This window comes from Aspergillus alliaceus (assembly GCF_009176365.1).
Source record: "Aspergillus alliaceus strain CBS 536.65 unplaced genomic scaffold BDW43scaffold_27, whole genome shotgun sequence".
NCBI lineage: Eukaryota > Fungi > Ascomycota > Eurotiomycetes > Eurotiales > Aspergillaceae > Aspergillus > Aspergillus alliaceus.
In genome coordinates, this window is record NW_022474710.1 from 197,829 (window position 1) to 216,835 (window position 19,007).

Genomic DNA, 19,007 nt, shown 5'->3' on the forward strand with positions numbered 1-19,007 from the left:
TTTTTTTTTTTTTTTACTTGGTCGCGTTCTCTTTTGGCGTCTGTCTGTTCTTGAGTAATAAGATACATAGCTAACGAGGTTTTGCCTTACGAAAATAGCAAAAACGAACAGAAACGACGGATACCCACTCGTAAACGTAGGATATAGTGGCAGGAGCTCGAAATACTGTTGCGGGGCAGTCGCGTACAAGGACGGGGAGATCACCTGCGCAGCGGAGGGAGATCCGTTCAGTATTGATTTTGGGACGGCCATTCCAGGGGTTGCGGGATTGGCGAATACGACGAGTACGGAGGGGAATGCGACGGCGACGGCGACGGCGTGTGAGGATTCGGGCTCAAACGCGAAGTCGGGCTCGAGTGCGGAAGAGGACGCAGAGAAAACGACTGTGAAATATGATGTGGCGATTGGGGCCGGGGTGGGTGTGCCGTTGGGGGTGGTTGCGTTGGCGTCGATTGCGTGGGCTTTGTATGAGCGGAGGCAGAGACGGGTTGCGGAGAGGGTTGGGATGGCGGTGTCTGGGAAGGACGAGGGTGGGGAGTATATGAATATGGGGGTTATGGGGGCCCAACAGGCGCCGGTTGAGTTGGTGGATAGTCGGAGGGTGGTTTTATCGGAGTTGGATGGTGGGAATGGGAAGGTGGAGGTGAGGTGATGGTTGGTTTCTTTGGAACGGGAGATATGTTTTAGGGGGGAGTGCAAATGCCATGTAGTCTTACTTGTTTTGGGCTGCAACGGATGATGTCAGATATTTCGATTGAATGGATTGTTTGGCTGTAGGAGTCTTGGGGCTTGATTTGTGTTGGTGGAGTCTGTATACGGGAAGTACGATCTGACTGGCTTGTTCGTCTTTCATAATACGAGCACACAAGGCATGCTGAGTTGGCTGCTTATGGTCTGGCGAACCTAATCGGATCATTAGGGTTTGACTGTAGATGGTGTTTCCATTGTTTATTGCTTATTATTTTCTCTCTATCTCGTATATCCTTGTCTACCCGGTAGACTTCTGTCGTATGAGCTATCGTAGCCAGTATCCACGTTGGATTTTCATATACATCGCCAGTTCCTCCCGGACAGATGTCTCCTTCTGGTTAGTCCTACGCTGGCTGACCGTCGGCAGAGAGAAGGCCAGCCCTTGTCCCTTGACCTCAATATGCGGCCGCGCAGTGTCATTCGCTAGGTTGGTCGGTTGGGTTTCTGGCGCGCCAGACATGTCCAAGCGCTGCAGGCCGGGCAGTCGCAGCGCCGGATCGAAGTTGATGAGGATGATCGCCTGCATATCGGAGCTCAGGCCCTCCTGATTCACCGTGTAGATGATCGTTCGTTCGTCCGCCATAGCCTCGACTTTGCCAGTTCTCTTGGATGGGCAGAGAAGTTGGGTCAATTCGGGCGGTGCGTTGTCGGGCGGCCACAGACGGACTCCGCGGGAAGCGAAACGTTCTTCACTGCCGTCTGAGGGTTGGCCATCCTCCTCTTGTTCTTGGTCTTTTGGAATCTCTGGTCGATATAACAGGTTTGCCGGCCCTTCTTCGCCTAGCTCATCAATGGGGCACTTGCGCTTGCGGGACACCATGCGCAACCGCAACCGGTCATGCGGGATGAGGCTCCCCAGGGTTGGGCAGGGGTCATTGACGAGATCGACAAACGTCGACGCGGACAGGTTGTACGTGCGTAGTTTAGTTCGATTCAAGATGAATTCCTGCCGGCGTCCTGGGTCGTCGTGCCCCACCGTGTATTCGGGGTGATAGTGTCGGCGTAGGCGCTTCCGCGGGCGTTCGTAGTTCGGTTTGCTGGACGGGTCCAGGGTTTTGGTCAACGGTTCGTCCGGTAGAGAGACAGGGCGGGAGGGTTCGCCGTGGGGCTTACTTTGCATAATCTCGCCCGGCGAGGGAAGGGGTTGCACGTAGTAGGTACGGAAATGCTCGCTGCCCCCTTTATGCCACTCACGGCGACATTCCAGGATGATCAGCTGTTTGGTGGCCTCATCATGTCGCAGAGAGATATCGGACCAGGAATCATTAATTGGGCCTTCCCGATGCTGCCGGCGCCAGGTCCGATGCAGTGTCACGCGCTTCGTATTGTTGGTGGGGGCCACGCAGACCCAGACGTAGAACGACGTCCAGTCGACCTCTTCCATTTCGAAACCGGTCTGGGACGACACGGCATACAGATGGTCCTGGTGCACGTCAAAGCACACCGTCTGCCCGATTTCGTTGCCGGCGAAATTGTGCAGCTGCACCGGTTTCTCGTTCACCTGTTTGCCCGTCGCCAACTCGACGCAGTTCACGACCCATTGATTATATCCACGGAAGCCCGCGCCAGAGTGGGTCCCGTAGTACAGGTAGGATTGGTTATGGCGAACGAATAATCGCTGTTTATTCTCAAGCTGCTTGCGAAGGCGTAACCGCCCCTTCCCGCACTCCGTCTTTCGCCGCATATCCACCGCCAGGAGCCAGGCTTCCCGCCTCTCCACCACCTCCACTAAAAATGCCAACACGCCGTGGCTGTAGTTCATGAGAGACATTTGCGTGGCGTCTTCCGTCGGGTCACAATCCGGAATTACGCGCGCCAGCACTGCGTGCAGATTCAGTACATACTCGACCTGACTGGCGCCATGGACATCCAGGGCGCGGATCTCATCGTTGAACACGTAGCACAACGCACCGCCGCTATACAAGAACGCGCTCCCATAGCCTATAATTGAGGCAGAATACGGATTAGCCGTGGCTACGGCTTCCTTGATGTCATACAGACGCCCCAGCGCTTTGCGGTAGCCGGACTTGTTTTTGCTCACTTCTTGCCCTTCCTTGGTATGAGTCAGGTGGTTCTGGAATCCTTTGTCAGTGTCTTTCATGTCTTTTACCCCAGCCACAGGAGCGAAAGATCGTACCTCAACGGTCTTTCGTGCCAGCGACTCGTTTCGCATCAAGGCATTCAACGTTCGATTCACCCGGCTGAGATGCACGAAGTCATGACAATCCAGGGTGGATGCAACCTGATAGAAAACATCGTAGGGGATGCAGTCCAGATTTCTGGTCATTTCTGTCATGACCGAGCGAGTAAAGGATGGGCCTAAAACGCATCTGAAGGAAGGAAGTAGGCGTGAAAGGGACCGGTTGAATGCGATGTGATGTATTACGGGGGAGAGGAGGAAGGGGGGGAGGGGGGGGGGGGGGGGGGGGATGGAAGGTATCGGAAAGCAGTGTTCTCCGGGACACCGTTCAAGAGCAACAGCAAGTCAATCGTTGCTGCAACCGTGGATATTCCCAAGGAACGAAGGGCAATGATCCATGAAGAAGGAGAGCTGTGGGAGCATGTTTTAGTAGTAGGTGGTCGGGGAATGCGGCTCTGCACCAAGCTCCAAAACCATTCAAAATGTGATTGCAACACCCGATACTATCGTCGAGCCTCCCGTGGCCCAAAGCAAGGCGATTGGCTCAGGAGGCGTCTATTCCATCGCGTGGGTAGTATGAAAATTGAGAGCCAAGACAATGGAGCGATCTGAAGGGTCCGCGCGTTCGGATGATGAAAGAGCGCGATCGTCGCCCTCCCGTGTCAATTCCCGCGTACAAGGAAAGGAAATAGGCAAGAGCCTCAAGAGTAAGACTAGTGTGGGTGGGGAATGGAAAGCTAGGTTTCCCTAGTTCCAAATGGAACATGCAGTATGATAGCGGAGATTGGCAGCTCGATCTTTTCCTTGCGTTCTTTTCCTTGCTTTCTTTGACTATGTGTCTCCTTGTTGGTGACCTGTCCTGACGTGGATTGTGCCACCAGAGAGGATACTAAAAATAAGATTGGAAACGGCACGCAAAGGGAGCTGCAAGATACCGAGTGAGATCGAAGTAAGAGGTACTAGTGAACTAAATTTTGTCGCTCACCGACATTGGTCCTTGCGGCTCTTTTCCAACTCCTCGTTTGGTCGCCCAAGTTCAGTTAACCCCCCCTTCTTTTCCCTCCTTTTCCTCATTTGTTTCGTCGCCTCTTCGGAGAAACACCCGAGTCTCTTATGTCTCAGCGTTACACAATTAAAATTAGAAAGCTAGGCTCAAGTACGACCTTCCCGAGGGAAAACAAAAGTGATGCGGCTGGAAGATATCTTTGCCACCGAGTAAAAATATTACCAATGGATGCGAACACGAGAGAGACGAGACCCTAACTAGCTTGCGCGAATTATGTCCCGGATAAAGGGAAGACAAAACGAAACAAATCATAAGAACGATCATAATAAAGGTAAACGAACATAAATTAAATTAAATTAAATGAAATCGAAACCAAGAAAAAAAAAAAAAAAAGCACTAATGACAGGGAAATCAAATTAGCACCCCGAGGATTTGTGTGATATCAACCAACTCGTGGCTGTGCTTGACTTATACTGACTGGTCAGTGCGCTACCTTGGATCACATCTTAAATTCATCTTACCATGAAAATCCTCCCGTTCCAACACCACTCGAAACCGACTAAGGAATAGATAGGTAATAACACTAAAAGATGACATAACAAGGGGTAAAAAAAAAAAAAAAAAACGTGGTTGCCTTTGGAAAAGTTGGGGACCACACAAGTGACCATCCAAGGAACTCTGCGCCGAAACCGCGCCTTGCACTGCCACTCTGAACGAGGATCAGATAGCTACCCCATACGAGGCTGAATAGCCAGATCGACGCATGCGGTCGATGGCACAAAGAGAACCTGTCAATCGGACTGAAAAGGGTGTCCATGCTTCTGGTCTCATGCAGGTGTGATGGATCCTCCGCCGACGGGCGGCTGGTCCTGGACAGCCAGCCTCGCTGCGGACATGGGTTGAAACGCAAGGTGTGCTTAGTCCTTTCTGCTCACCTTGCCGCCACTGCCAATCAGGGCGGATCCATAACGCGATAAGGCATCAGAGGCATAAGCACGGAATTCTGGCTCTGCGGGGTATCTCAACAAGTCGAAACCTAGACCTAGTCACGTTGCACGTTGCACATCCCTCCACGAGATGCGACAATGATCTTCCGAAAGAGTGAGCACGTCGATCGGCTGATGAGCATGCTAAGGTGGAAAAAGATACGGGTGTCTGGACTTTCGGGTGGGCCATGCGCCGCTAAAGGCTGAGGAGGCACCTCTCCTTTTTCGGCCGTATTACTGACGGACGGCCGTTTCGTTTGCCAAGATCCTTGTCGATGCTAGAAGAGAAGAGGGGTTGGTGCTTCTTATACAGGTGCATCAATCAGCAATGGAGAATTGAGTTTTCATTCGGAGCCTCGACGGTGCGGGATGAGGCAAGACTCCAGGGGTGTCGGGGCGGACATGCTGAGGGGTCCATACTGGAGCACGAGGGGGACACAGAGCAGGGCTATGATGAACCCGCCTGGGAATTTGGGTCCTCCTGGCGGCTGATTAATCTCCCATCCTCACCAAATGTTCTATATATTTTGCATCACTATCGTTCTATCTACCACCATGTTACGCATTCCTCGAGACGCGATCTGGAACCATTCCCATGCTCGAAATGGGCGACTGTATCTCGGTGAGGACCTGACGATTAGCATTGCGGGTAGACATCATGATCAGCCTTGGCGCATATAAGACTCCCTCACCTTGGAGTGTGTCACCACTAGAGCTTGTAAGAAAAGCAACAGTTTCGGAGTTACTAAGCTTCGGGTCCGCTGATGTGCGTTTCACGACCAGTCATGTGATGACCTGACCCCGTTTCCGGTCACGGTAAGAGGAGGTTCTTGTATTTATCTTGTCATCCATTTTGTTCTACGTATGAGAAGATAGCAGGACGGGAATACTCCGGTGTGAATCTCGTGACCAGCACGGATTAGGAAGAATCCGAACGATCGGCCAGCCGACAGCCGAGAATGCCATCATCATACCTGCAATGTTATACTTCCCGTCTCAGCCAAGACCCAAACAAGTTATGCTGGTGCCTAGCGAATATTCTGGAAGGTTGCCTGGTTGGGACAAGCGCCTCTGGCCCTCGAGGTGCCTGGAGATGGATTGGTTGGATGAAGGGAGCCGACCATGGAACCAGAGCTGTAGGGCTGTCCCATCCAGAGCAAAATAGAAGGGGGTGTACGTATCATGTGCTGAGAATCATGATGCCAAACGCTATGCGGGATGGGCCAAGGGGCGAATCCTATTTGCCGAGAGTCCCGTCCTCCACTCTCAGCCTGTGGTAAGGCTGACGGCCTTCCAATCGTTTCTTGTTCTGGTTGTTTATGGCGTTCTGTAGTCATGAATTACTCATGTCAATCCAACATGACCTTTCTTTCTTTCTTTCTTTTTTTTTTTTTCTGGGAAGGTGTTCAATTCCAGCCCTGTATGATGGGGATCAGGGTATATCTTAAGGTCATTCTAGGGAAATAAGAAATCATCATGCTATTACTTCACTGGCTGGGCAATTCCTCATCTCATTTCTGAGTAAGGGAGAAGTTCTCACTTGACCGCTGCTGCCCTACGCCTCGTGTCAGACCCACTCCGGGGCGGTTGGGCCAATCGCCCGATGGCACCAAGAAACCCCCACCGATTATCAGTCTGCCTGAGGATCCTCAGGTTAAATCTCCCTGTTCCTTCTTTTCTTCTTCTTCTCCTTCGAATTCCCTTGTCCATCTTTCGTTCTCCTCCTAACTTTCAGTCTTCCAGTAGACGATAAGCTTACTTTTCTTCACGATATTGTGGATTGAAGAGGGGGTTTGTTTGTGTTTAGTTAGTCGCCGAACGCGCACTGACAGTTTCTCCACACAAGTCACTTTTCCTTGGCGAGGGGGGAGTCTTAGTACTCGGTCATTCGTACTCTGTCTCTTGAGACAGTCACAAACATCATCACAATTATCGGCCACATTCCAATCCTAATTGATGTACTACCCACATCACAATTACCCTCCCCCGCAATCGGGTTGGTCGGGCTATTATCCACCGCCGCAGCAGCAGTGGTCACCAGCACCACCGCCGCCGCCGCAACAGCCTTACTAGTGAGATCACGCATATGTCTATGCTGTTACACCATTAGGGCTAACCGGTTCCAGTTCCAATCCATACCCTCCACCATATCCCCCAACCTCGCAACCACGCCAGTCATATTCCCCACCACATTATCCGCCTCCCGCCCCATATGGCCACCATACTCCGACACCGCCTCCATCCTCGGGGTCGCAACATCGCTCTTATCACAGTAAGCAGAGTGCGCCTTGACCTTCTGGCTGACAGGTCCAACTAACGACCCTAGATCATTCGCCGTCATGGGGCCAGCTTCCCCCGCGGCCTCCAATGGAGGCCCAACAATTCGGCAAGGGAGCCCCGTCAAATTATCGCTTCCAGTACTCCGCTTGTACGGGACGCCGGAAGGCTCTCTTGATTGGTATTAACTACATCGGGCAACCGAATGCCCTCCGTGGGTGTATCAACGATGTGACAAACATGTCAACATTCCTCCACGAGAAGTACGGTTACCGGAGAGAAGACATGGTCATCCTGACCGACGACCAACAAAACCCAATGAGTGTGCCGAACAAAGTCAACATCCTTCGTGCGATGCAGTGGTTGGTCAAAGACGCGCAGCCAAACGATTCCCTTTTCGTCCATTTCTCAGGTATAGACCCCCCCAGAAGCTGACCGGCAATTCATTGGCTGATCCATCTAGGACACGGCGGTCGAACACCTGACCTCGATGGAGACGAAGAGGATGGTATGTTCTTTAATATCTTTGAGTGCCCCATTAGTTATAGTGGCAACTCCATGCTGACGAACACAAAGGATACGACGATGTCATCTATCCGGTAGATTACCGTGTTGCAGGCCACATTGTAGATGATGATATGCATGCGATTATGTATGTTTGCTTCCTAAGTATCTGCTTGTTTCCTTACTGACAAACAATTCAAGGGTACGCCCGCTACAGCCGGGTGTTCGTCTGACCGCAATCTTCGATTCCTGCCACTCAGGGACTGCGCTTGACCTTCCTTACGTATACTCCACTCAGGTACGTTATCTAGCCACCCGGCCGAGGGGGAGGGAGGGGGTTTGCTCTTGCCATACTGATCAAGTTAGGGTATCTTGAAAGAACCCAATCTCGCCAAAGAGGCGGCGATGGACCTTTTCAGCGCAATAACATCGTATGGAAAAGGTGACTTGGCTAGTGTAGCCCAAACCGCAATCGGCTTCTTTAAGAAAGCCGCTCTCGGCGACTCCGCACGTGAACGTACGGTCCGAACAAAGACTTCGCCGGCGGATGTTGTCATGTTTTCAGGCTCCAAGGATACCCAGACCTCGTAAGTACCTAAAAAGCGCGTCATCGTAGTTCGCAATTAACAAGGTCATAGCGCGGATACATTCCAGGATGGAGAGGCTCGAGGCGCGTTGAGCTGGGCTTTCATTAAGACTTTACAGCAACGACCGAACCAGAGCTATCTACAGTTACTAAACTCGATCCGGTCCGAATTAGAAGGGAAATACAGTCAGAAGCCGCAGCTGAGCTGCAGCCACCCTCTAGGTGAGTTTCGCCCCCTTCTTCTCAGTTAGCCACCACTAACAGCTTCAGATGTGAACTTGCTTTTCGTGATGTGATATGTATTGTATGAGGCATGATGTATGCGTAGCGATGATTTTCTTGCATTGGCATTTGTTCGTTTACATGACCGCACCGAGGTCAATTGCATTTCCATCAGCCTCCAGGCAACATTGAGGTTGATTTTCCCTTTTTATCTCTCTTTCCTTTTGGATAGGCAGCAGCGCTGCAATGTCGTTAATGATTCTCCAATGAACCGACATGCACAATGATTCGTATTCACCTAGACAGTTAGTCATTCATTCTCGCAGAGTACGGAATCGAAAATAATCTTTTTGGTCTTAGGGTGAAGTACTGTTCTGTCCTCAAATAGCCAAAGTTGAGTTGGTCCCAAGCCCAGTCCTATACTACCTTGGCAGTGGTGTCTTGAATATGATACTTGTTAACGGTTTACTCGATGCCCCTCCATTATTATGGTCCATTCGGCACTGTCGTCGTCCCATTTCGGCCCATTCTTCCTTTTTTTTTTTTTTTTTTTTTTTTTTTTCTTTCCAGTTCACTTAGTTGCTAATGCATAAGGCACAGTCAAGTTCTATGATACATTTGGGGTGATTCTACTGTAAATTGTCGGGTTGACACTCCATATGCATGGTAAAGCGATCCTCTCTAGTCATCATTCGCACGAAAGTTTCGAGGCGAATCTGTTCGGTCGCAACCTTCATATGTAATCTGGTTGTTACTAAATTCATTCATAAACGAATGAAGTTCTGTAATAGGATACGACACAGGTCAATTCCGTCAAGAAAGCCACCAATAGTACTAATCTTTATAAGAGAACGTGTCACCCCGCTTCGCCCATGAACCCGGGGATAAATACTCCGCACAATATGTCCAAACAAAATCTCGAATCCACATGAACATCCATACTACTAGAATTTACCTCCCCCTGTCCTATCCAGCCGACGAAGCACTTTTGCCTTTGATACGATCAACAAAATGGAACTGTCCTTGGCCAAAAACGATCAAGCACCTTTTGACAACAGCATATTTCAGCTTCGAAGCTCAAGCTGACATAACTTATTTGTGGGCCTCTAAATTCCTAACCCCTACCAGGCTCGCGCCTTATTTCTGCTGCACCTTACTCGGCCTCTAAACAAATTCTTCTGGAACATACTCAATGACATCAGTCTTCAGCTGCACAATGCAGATCTGTGGAGACAGACGCTAGTGATGCACGAGACGTGCATCGGCCGGATGACACAGCCCTCTTCCAGCGTGATTAATAGTGGGGCGGAGTCAAATTACCAGGGGCCAGTATGTGCGTGTGGAAGTTGCGCGAGCTTTCCAAAAGCTCATAAGTATTCGTAATGCAAGTACAACAGGCAACAGAGATTCATGACTCCGCCACATTTTGATATAGGATGGGTCAGATATTTTGAGTGGGATTGGAGGAACGGGGCCAAGGCATGTATGGATGGATAACTATAGTCCAGCATACAACACTGGGCTAAGAACAGTGCTTGCGGTTGTACATTGTGGGTGATGGATACCTTTAGTTTTTTAGCAGCTGAGGTTGTATGCTCTACCGAAGCGAGATAAAGGAGCCAGTGAATTGCACAGAGTGGTCGAGAACATGGTCCTGGTGGGACCGGCATACTCGACAAACCCAATGGTTTTGCCCGTGCTGGATGACTTTCTTGTTTAGTATTTGGCTTATCTAAGCTATGATGGGGTTGTTTCAATGCCCTCCTGGTGGAGGCTACAATGTAGACTCGTCCAACATAAACGCTGCCTCAGACAACGCCCAGCGCGAAGCGTCTTCTCAGGTGACAGACAGCGGGGTCTGATCTGGCCTTTGTACTCAAAGCCATTACCAAAAGGCCTCCCAAGGCAATGGTCATTGACTGTCCTTGAGACACCCATTTAATGCAAGCCAGCTATAATGGATGATCAGCAGGGAGGACTTTGAGCAACAAAGGGGAGATATATGTCATCGCTTCAGACAAAATTTTGAGAAAAGACTTGTCACCTAATACCGCTTGTTTGTAATTCAGACAGCCTGTCAGATGTAATCTCGAGTGACATTTTGGGTGATAGGTCATCCTTCTGTTGTCTCTTTGAATGAATCTGAGATGATAGCTGCCTCCAAAAGGATCCCTTCTCGTCAGCTGCGTTCTGTTAGAATAAGGCCATTTTCTCCACCAGTATAACCAGATACTGTATAGCAGTAGAACAAAGCTTAGTAATAGTATGAGAGATAGGCCTCCTCCTCATGTGCCTGTTATACTCCCATGACGTCCCCGTCGCCTTCGTGTATGGGCTCATCTTTTTTACCTCCTCCTCTCCCTTCTTGTCGGACGCCTTCGCGTACACGTCTGGATACTAATTGTCTCTTAGCATTGGGCTCATGGCTGCAAACGGTCACGATAGAAAAACAAAAGCTCATTTCGTTTGGTCATTGACAAGTGACATCCACACTGCAATTGATCAATGTACGCGAAAACAAGAGGTATGATAGCAGAAGTTAAAATGACCGCTTTAAAAATCCCCTGCAGCACCGAAATGGTCGAATATTATCCCTCAATTTCGCCGCTTTCATGCCCGGATGAGGATGGCTCGTATGACTCCTACGAGTGGGGATCAGCATAGTCATTATAATTCATAGTTTCTCCCAAGGGCGACTCACAAATTCACCCATCAGAAAGCGAGTATGGATTGTATACTTACTATAGAGCATTTCAGAGCTCTTCGCCTAAGCCCTCAAGTGTAATACCCTGGGTTCTGGATCATCGTTCTAAATGAGCAACCTCTACTTGACCCTGTTGAGGAGCTTATCCTTGACAAGCAATGGACATTAGAAATACTTCTAAAAGCCGTGCAAGCGGAGGATAAAGTGATCAGATGGTAACAACTGGAGAAGGGTACATGGGATTTCTACGAGATATAATCTACGGAATCGAGTCAACCCTGGTTTCTTATAGTATTTCCACAATCCTTGGCTAGCAAGGCATGAATAGCCCACTTATTCTAGAGCAATAGTGGGGAGAGGTTTCTGTAACCGTGACTCCTAGCAGTAGAGTAAATTTTCTTTAAAAGTTAGATACCCGTATATGATAGAAGAACGAGATAATATAGTCTGCATTTTTTGTTGAACCGCATGGACATATTTTATTGGTAAGAGGTCAGCATCGTCTATGACATGTGATATTAAGAAGGACCGTAAAGTGTTTCTCTTACTAGTGTGCTCCAAACGAGACGACACTTACATGCCTACCAATTGTAAATGACCAAAGTATTTCTGGAGGAAGCCAATTGCTATAGGAGTGGGAACAGACATGCCGTAGTTAGATTCAAGCCGATAACAGTAGAGGAAGCGAGCAGAAACTGAAAGCTTCAAATATGAATAAAAACCAAGAGCTGACCTCTTGTTGAGGACCGGCTCTTGCAGTCCCCATTTTCTCAAGGATCCATGAAGAATTTTCTCTTCACCCCCATTTGATTTCTCTTTGCCATTTGAGATGCTCTGTCGTAATTAGAAAATTTTGCAGATAGACCATCACAACGGCCATAACCACAATCGTACTCTCCTTCTCATCATAAACCGGATTGCACTGTTCTTCAAAAAAGCCATCATCGAAATCTGCGTTCGAGTACGCTGTCATCTTTTCGATCATAGACTAGGATAGACAAAGATCCGGATATTTCTGTATAATAATTGACGTCCGTTTCTTCTGATAGAAATCGCCCTGCCATGCTGCTTCCCAGAGAGTCCGGAGACGTAGAGAGCCTTTTTGCTCGAGCATCACTTCCAAGGCCCTTTTGCCGTAATGTGGATCAATATCCTCCCCGTAATTGCGACTTTTGATTCCAACCGAGAAAAGAGTATCCGTAATATATAGACCGAAATCATTGCCTCTATTGCAGCTACCACGATGTCTTCACTAACCATCTTATCATCGTCTCATCTATCAAGCAATAGAGGAAGTGGTCCTTTTCCACCATGTACAACCCTCGGTAAAGTCCTCTTAGTAACATCAGGATTGAGATTAAAGAGAAGATCTAAGGCAGAGTGATTTATTGCAACAGACTCATTGACTTGTTCATTGTTAATAATGAGCTATTGATCAAGTAGAAGTTCAAGAACTTAGTTGAGTCAAAGCATCGAACATTTCTAAGATATTGCCAATGGGTACTTTGTTATGAGATTTATCCCGAAGCAGTGACATTCGTTCAATATTGTCGTAAGCCTCTTCAAAGGCTCCATCAGGGACCGGACAGTCTTCTTGAAACGTGTTGAGAATATCTAGGAAGGTCTGAGCACTCAAACCGCGAGACCCTGCTGCTGATTCCAGGATATAGTCAGTTATAGGAACTTTTTGTTGGCAAAGATTAAAGAAATCCTCCATTGAAGAATTGGGGTTTTCAGTATTTTTTTTTTAGTAGTAAAGATGGAAGTTGCCAAAAGCCCTCGGGGAACGCCCAGTTAAATTATCTCTTGAATAAAGGTGTGCCTGATCAGTCTCAGAAGGAAATTTATGCCATTGATCCCGAGAACCACGCTCCAATACACTTCATTACTAGCTTCGTTCAGATTGCTTGGAATTCCCCCCATTTGTCTCTATCTAGCCACAAAGCGTTCCCACAGATGATGTCTACCTTAATCTTCGGAGGGTGAGCCCTTCGCTAATGGCTGTAACACCTCGTCATGTACCGATAACCAGTACTCACTGTATCTTAAGTATAGTACCTAGTCACATACATTTATTGTGGTTGATTTGATAAGATATCTATGTTTGTAATATTTGCACTCACTTCGAAATTGATCGAGGGAAATTGTTGACCAGTCAATCCAAAGGACATTTAGTGTCGCTCACCCTAGATACGATATCCAAAACTACAACACCATCTCTTGGCAGGGACAAGACTCTTGTAATGCTTACCCCTTTCTTTAACCGTTGTTGAGATGTATTTTAACAAAAACTTTAGGCTCAGTATCGAGCTTTGAGCTAGTGAGGTTCAAAACATCACCCACAAATAACCGAAGAATGCTTAGAAAAGACAGACCAGAGATAACCGATTTCCACCGAGAAAAAGCATTCAGCTTTAGCTTGTCGATCACCGGTTCAACCATTGAACCACTAAGATCTCTCGGTTGGCCCACAGTGGAGATGCGGTGCGGATAGACTTTACCGCTATATCAGAAATTTTTGAATATATTTGCAGGCGACGGAGGTACAAACGCACGCAGTACCATATATAATCAAGAATACTCCCCTCTGTGTGGCAACATTGTCTGAATTATACATATTCCCACAATGAACCCATTACGCTATCTGGCGCCTCCTCGCCCATTCAAGGATATCTCCAACTGCACAAGCAAAGAGATTAAAGAACGGATCAGCTATGTGGACTCTATGAAAGCCATCCCTCACTTCCAGACATCGGAAGAATACCAAGATGCTCTTTGGACCTATCTGGATGCCTGTCATACTCTGACCGATGACGTTCCCTCCCAGGAAGAGAGCGAGGCCGCCAAGGAATGCATCCGGAAATACGAAAAGTCGCTCGAAAACAACGACGAGCCGGCCAAGCTGTCCTTTGATCTGACGACCAAAACCAAACTGGGCGAAGAACTCGACAATCTCTGGAACATGTGGACTTTCAACCGATATGAAAAGTATCTCCCTGAAGACGTGGCTAAGGAGGCGAAGCACCACCCTTCGTCTCAAGTGGCCGACCCCTGGCACAAGGCTTTCTGGAGACCTCTCAACGGACGCCTTGAAGCGGAGAAAGAATCGTTTGACAAGGTCATGAAAGGGCAAAATTTCCATAACGGATGCCCAACTTTCCTTTTGCTGGCGCTCCTGTGTGACCGCCACACGCTTGACTGGGATGAGACTCTTCAGTTGATCAACGCTTGCGGTAGTGACGGTGACGATGTCAAGCTCCCTGGGGTAGATCTGGTTGATTTCATCAAAAACCGCGATGCTTCCGGGTTGGCGGCTCGTTTGGATCGCGACGAGGCGAGCATTTCGCTTTCCACGGAGTATGTGATGGGTGTGGGGTCTTTGGTCCTGGCGTTTTTTGCCACTCATCTCCCAGAGTTCTTCTTCGATAGAGATGAGTCTGATGTGTCGGATTGGAAACCGAAGCAGTCCTTGCTGGTTCTGATGGATCTTGACTCGGGACACGAGCAGGCGTTGCGGTTTTTGATGCAAGAGATGTTTGAGAGAATGGCCAATGGGGAGTCGGATGGGGAGGATGATGTTTACGATGATTGGGATAATGATGATGATTCTGATGAAGCTGCCTTTAGTGATGAGTCTGAAGATTACTGATTGTGTCGATCTGGTTGGATTTGTTGTTTCTTGCTTTGTTGATTTTCGTTCTAGCAGAAAATCATGAGTATACAATACCACTTGTGCTGCGAATTTGTGTCGAATACTGTATCTCGATTGTCATGTTAGATACTGTCTATAAAACAAGGCTATAGTCGTAGAATGAGTAGTGAGTAGCCAAGAACATCTCTCATCCAGAATAGGAGGCCCCGAGTCTACAACACCATCGAAGTAATGAAAAACTGCCAAGAGGTATGAAAGTTAATCCTATCAGTATCCACACCTTGTTGCTACTTAACCTGATCATTACATTCACACCCTAGCCGCGTAGCTCACGTTTCTCCTATGCCCCCAATCTGTATTTAATGCGAGGTATTAAGACGAAAGAGATGTTCCCTATCTTACTACGATAGGTTCTTTCATTAATATATGAGTTATATTCCCGGAACAAGCCAGCAAGGCGACCACGATTATCATTGATTCTGCTGCCGTTTTACTTCAGAAGTGAATTAGTTATCGGCCAGCTTGATGTTAAGCGACTAATCTTATTATCCATGGTATGCCAGGGCGACAATTCAAATGTAATTGCCTCTCGTAACATGACCTACTCGTTGCACCGACTCCTTCTGGACGAGACACAGCTAGCTTTGATAAAAGGAACTTTCGCAATGCAGCCGACGAGGGTTAATCATTTCCCATTGGTTCTAGATCAACCACTTGATACAACATTTTTGATACCCGGTTACTATCCAGTAGTCCTAGGTACACCCCATTACAAGCAAGATGAGGAGAAATCAAAGCATCGCCAGCCATAGCCAGCAAGGCAAAATCCCTCTCCTTCCCATCCAGCATACTAGGAGTTCACGTCCCAGATAATTACAGATGAGCCAGGACAGCCTCAGCACCGGATACCTACATCCTCGTTAGCACTCAACGCTCTATAAGCAGACGGAAACCAAACACACCTCAACAGCGCCCTTCTTAGTCTCGATCTGCGCATAAGTCACCTTACCATGATCGATGATAATGGCATAGCGACCGGTGCGAGCCCCGTTTGCCCAGCCGATGCTCCCGGAGAACTTCGCGTCGGGGTCGGAGAGGAACAGCTGGAGCAGTTAGTCTTCGGTATCAGATATTTTTGGTGAATCGTCACGTGAAAATACATACAATATCGTCGCCATTTACCTGATTGGCCTTTCCCCAGGCGCTCATGACATATGGGTCATTGGATGCGACGACTGCCACGATCTGGACACCCTTCTCCTTGATCTGGGGAAGATTTTTGATGTATCCGGGGACGTGGTTGACCGAGCAGGTAGGGGTGAAAGCGCCTAATGTTGTAAATCAAGTGACATTAGATGCAATGGGTAATATGCGGGAGAGAAGAGGATGCATACCGGGAACAGAGAACAGGACCACCTTCTTATCGGCCCATTCTTTAGAGGCGTTGTAAGGGATGGGGATACCGCAGGCGGTGATGTCGCCCTTTTCTTCGGTCCAGGGTATGTACCTGAAAACAATTAACAGCTGATTGAGATCGATGGATTGGGGTAACCAACTGGAAGACGACATCGTTGGGGAAGGAATCTCCAGGCTTGAGAGACATGGTGGATGAGAGTGGAAAATATGGTAGTTGTTTACTGGTGGTTGATCGTGGTGAGGAGTGAATGCTGAACGTGGGAATGCTTGTAAATTCAATTGGATGCGGGGTAGTGGATCATATCATAATCAATAATGAGCAACTAATTCGACGGTGGGGTATATTTTCATAGGGAATTGTTATTTGGACGAGACGTTATACCATAATAGGAAGGTGATATACCGTGTATTGGTAATACTGTATATTGGCCTACTCGATGGCTTTGAAGCTTTTGATCTTTACTATCTAGGAAGGGTCTTCTAGTATAATAGGATTATTGCCTGTCTGAGAGCCTGCCTGAGCACCTTGCTGCCGGAGCGCTTGTTCAGTCTGTTCAAAACCTGAGATCTCTCGATTTCTAGAACCTCTATGCCTCCCACATGCCCGTATAACCAGCGGTCCTAGTAGATCTGGCTCTAGGTTAGATAGATCAATTGGTTCAGGCAGATCATCCCGTAATATTAGTCTCTGGAAATGGAAGAGTAAGATAGGCAGCGGCTCCCTAGATATATGATAATATAGAATAATATGAATACAAGGAATTCCTAATATTTTAGTAGTAATCCCTGTACAAAATTTAGCCGGTAGATTTTCTGGGCCTATTTATAGATAGCAGTTTTGTATGCTAAGTACCTTATTCAGCGCGTAGGTTGAAATATGATAAATAATGTTGTGGAATAGTGGTTCAGCCCGTAGATCACTAGATGCCTGAATACGCTCAATTAATCTGAGCATATTTAGTAGATTACCTAAAGTGCTTTAGAGATCTTATTTAATTCCCCAATGGGATCCCTCACTACGAGATGTAGCCAGCTGACCTATATATAGGTAGGTGTTTGTATAGCAGCGGAGAAAAGTCCTTTCTGCTTACTGTGAAGCTATTCAGACTCTATATAAAGTAAAAGCTTTCAAAATATAGGCTGTTAATATATCTGCTTAAAACAGGCCTATTTATAGTCTTTTACTTTAATAGATCGTGCAGATATAATGTTATATTATTATTATTATTAATCAAGTTTAATGTCCATATCGAGCCGTTGGCTATGACAGACACATGTGCCTAGACAGTGGCCTAGGCAACTGCCTCTAGATATTGCCTAAGGGCTCTATCAGCCCCCTTTAGCATTTCTGTGCTCATTCTGGTGCTTTTCCTCGCCCGAGCCGCCTATCTACGCCGGAGCTTGTGGGCTATGCCCTCCTCAGTGTTCATTACTCGTTGGGCGTCATCTAGGCGAGCCTAGATTGCCCTTTCCACTATCCTTCTTCTCTACTTTCTGCTTCTTCTACCAGCTCTAGGCCCAAGGGTTATCTCTAGAGGCTCTATGTATCTCAGTAGCTGCTTCCCAGGGGAAGCAGCTAATATTCGTTGTTGCAAGGAATGTCATTAGGGCCTTCATGGCCCTCTGATCCTCAAAGAGTCGGCACTTCTGAGGCTGTTTCTTCCTGTCCGGGTGGTGATACTCCTGCCTTGACTAGGGCCTGTACAGAGCCTGTCTCGGGTGGCGCCATTTTCTGCATTCCACTAGCAGATGGCCTGCTGTTCCCTATGGAGCCTGGCAGCTCTGGCATCTAGGTGAGTCTTGGACCCCTATTTGATTCAGATAGGTCGGTATTGCCGCGTGTCCAACCTTTAGCTGATAGTATTGACGAGCGAGCTGTTTTGGTGCTGCTCTGCTACCGGATCTAGTTTCCAACCATTCTAGGGTCGATAGTGCTGTTGGGCCCTGTAGGATCGTTTCTCTAGGGCCTGTTCAAGCCATCGTTGTTTCTGGGCTTGGTTTGATATAATATTATACTAATTAGCGAGTATAGTCTTCTATTAATTATCAGTCTCCTCAAGAAATTCTTTCTCATTAGACGCTGCCTCTGTAGGTATAGATTGTACAAGTAAATAATCGCGTATAGCCTATTATCAAAATGTAGGGGTTTCTATGTAGATTCTCAATTAATAATTGATGGCTAAGAAAGACTGCGGAAATATGACAATTCTTGCATATTCGATATTTTATATACCAATTGCCTTTTCATGTGGTATTAAGCTGATTTAAGGCTTGAATTGGTGTATGGCCATTAAGGTGTTCGATATCAACTCTATATTGCATATTGTAGAGATCTCGGGCTCTAATTAACTGTGCACAGCCTTCCTGGTGTAGAACAGATGTAATATAGCGTATTGGAAGGCCTTTATTAAGCATTCCAGCAATCTAGTTATACCGCTTGCAGAACTTACTCCGCCAGTGAGCTGGGAGGTGCTGATATATTCACTGGACTATGATTATGACTACCTTCTTGAATAGTCAGATACCATACTTTAAATGTAGGATTATATTTAAGCCGTGCAGTAAAGAGGCAGTCAATTTATCAAGATAACACGAATTCCCTGGCACTGATTCTATGCTGTATAGCCTCTATTACAGGCTATATCAATATATCTAAGGATTCCAGTTCGTTTAACCTTAGTAGAGTGATGTCAAATGATTGTAAAGCCATTGGTTAGACTAAAGGCCTGTAGCGAGTTGAAAGCCTCATCTGCTGAGCTAAATG

The 19,007-nt window shown here is 47.5% G+C and overlaps 6 protein-coding genes across 6 annotated transcripts in view; 3 read left to right on the forward strand and 3 right to left on the reverse strand.

Annotated features, from left to right (window-relative positions):
* Positions 1–898, forward strand: part of BDW43DRAFT_278976 (uncharacterized protein) — a 1,475-nt gene extending 577 nt beyond the window's left edge. Inside the window, exon 2 of the mRNA XM_032042240.1 lies at positions 99–898. Within this exon, the coding sequence (XP_031899407.1) occupies positions 99–652 (554 nt within the window). The 3' untranslated portion in view covers positions 653–898. The remainder of the gene's footprint in view (positions 1–98) is intronic.
* Positions 899–1,014: 116 nt separating this feature from the next.
* Positions 1,015–3,165, reverse strand: fbx15 (F-box domain protein; the record flags this gene model as incomplete). The annotated part of the gene is made up of 2 exons (XM_032042241.1): positions 2,888–3,165; positions 1,015–2,824 (listed from the first exon to the last, which is right to left on the reverse strand). The coding sequence occupies exons 1-2, from the start codon at positions 3,044–3,046 to the stop codon at positions 1,016–1,018; spliced, it is 1,968 nt and encodes a 655-aa protein (XP_031899408.1). The 5' UTR covers positions 3,047–3,165.
* A 3,103-nt stretch (positions 3,166–6,268) lies between these two features.
* BDW43DRAFT_278991 (caspase family protein) lies at positions 6,269–8,993 on the forward strand. The gene is made up of 9 exons (XM_032042242.1): positions 6,269–6,954; positions 7,009–7,154; positions 7,209–7,571; positions 7,623–7,667; positions 7,736–7,811; positions 7,865–7,961; positions 8,030–8,250; positions 8,302–8,471; positions 8,520–8,993. The coding sequence occupies exons 1-9, from the start codon at positions 6,839–6,841 to the stop codon at positions 8,543–8,545; spliced, it is 1,260 nt and encodes a 419-aa protein (XP_031899409.1). The 5' UTR covers positions 6,269–6,838; the 3' UTR covers positions 8,546–8,993.
* A 342-nt stretch (positions 8,994–9,335) lies between these two features.
* On the reverse strand, positions 9,336–10,682 carry BDW43DRAFT_278994 (uncharacterized protein). The gene has a single exon (XM_032042243.1). The coding sequence runs from the start codon at positions 10,139–10,141 to the stop codon at positions 9,839–9,841; it is 303 nt and encodes a 100-aa protein (XP_031899410.1). The 5' UTR covers positions 10,142–10,682; the 3' UTR covers positions 9,336–9,838.
* Positions 10,683–13,717: 3,035 nt separating this feature from the next.
* BDW43DRAFT_278995 (uncharacterized protein) lies at positions 13,718–14,921 on the forward strand. Its single transcript, XM_032042244.1, has one exon. It carries the CDS (start codon positions 13,802–13,804, stop codon positions 14,822–14,824), a length of 1,023 nt encoding a protein of 340 aa, XP_031899411.1. The 5' UTR covers positions 13,718–13,801; the 3' UTR covers positions 14,825–14,921.
* A 355-nt stretch (positions 14,922–15,276) lies between these two features.
* On the reverse strand, positions 15,277–16,505 carry BDW43DRAFT_278998 (peroxiredoxin family protein). Its single transcript, XM_032042245.1, has 5 exons — positions 16,384–16,505; positions 16,222–16,334; positions 15,992–16,155; positions 15,790–15,930; positions 15,277–15,736 (listed from the first exon to the last, which is right to left on the reverse strand). Exons 1-5 carry the CDS (start codon positions 16,428–16,430, stop codon positions 15,701–15,703), a joined length of 501 nt encoding a protein of 166 aa, XP_031899412.1. The 5' UTR covers positions 16,431–16,505; the 3' UTR covers positions 15,277–15,700.
* Positions 16,506–19,007: the final 2,502 nt, after the last annotated feature.

Bases quoted from the DNA above. Each gene is read 5' to 3' on its own strand.
- BDW43DRAFT_278991 (XM_032042242.1), top strand. From the start codon at position 6,839: ATGTACTACCCACATCACAATTACCCTCCCCCGCAATCGGGTTGGTCG. The intron at 7,812-7,864 runs GTATGTTTGCTT...AAACAATTCAAG, and splicing joins GATGATATGCATGCGATTAT to GGTACGCCCGCTACAGCCGG. The intron at 7,962-8,029 runs GTACGTTATCTA...TGATCAAGTTAG, and splicing joins CTTACGTATACTCCACTCAG to GGTATCTTGAAAGAACCCAA.
- BDW43DRAFT_278994 (XM_032042243.1), bottom strand. From the start codon at position 10,141: ATGCCGGTCCCACCAGGACCATGTTCTCGACCACTCTGTGCAATTCAC.
- BDW43DRAFT_278995 (XM_032042244.1), top strand. From the start codon at position 13,802: ATGAACCCATTACGCTATCTGGCGCCTCCTCGCCCATTCAAGGATATC.
- BDW43DRAFT_278998 (XM_032042245.1), bottom strand. From the start codon at position 16,430: ATGTCTCTCAAGCCTGGAGATTCCTTCCCCAACGATGTCGTCTTCCA. The intron at 16,335-16,383 runs GTTGGTTACCCC...AATTGTTTTCAG, and splicing joins CCCAACGATGTCGTCTTCCA to GTACATACCCTGGACCGAAG. The intron at 15,737-15,789 runs GTGTGTTTGGTT...ACGAGGATGTAG, and splicing joins CTAAGAAGGGCGCTGTTGAG to GTATCCGGTGCTGAGGCTGT.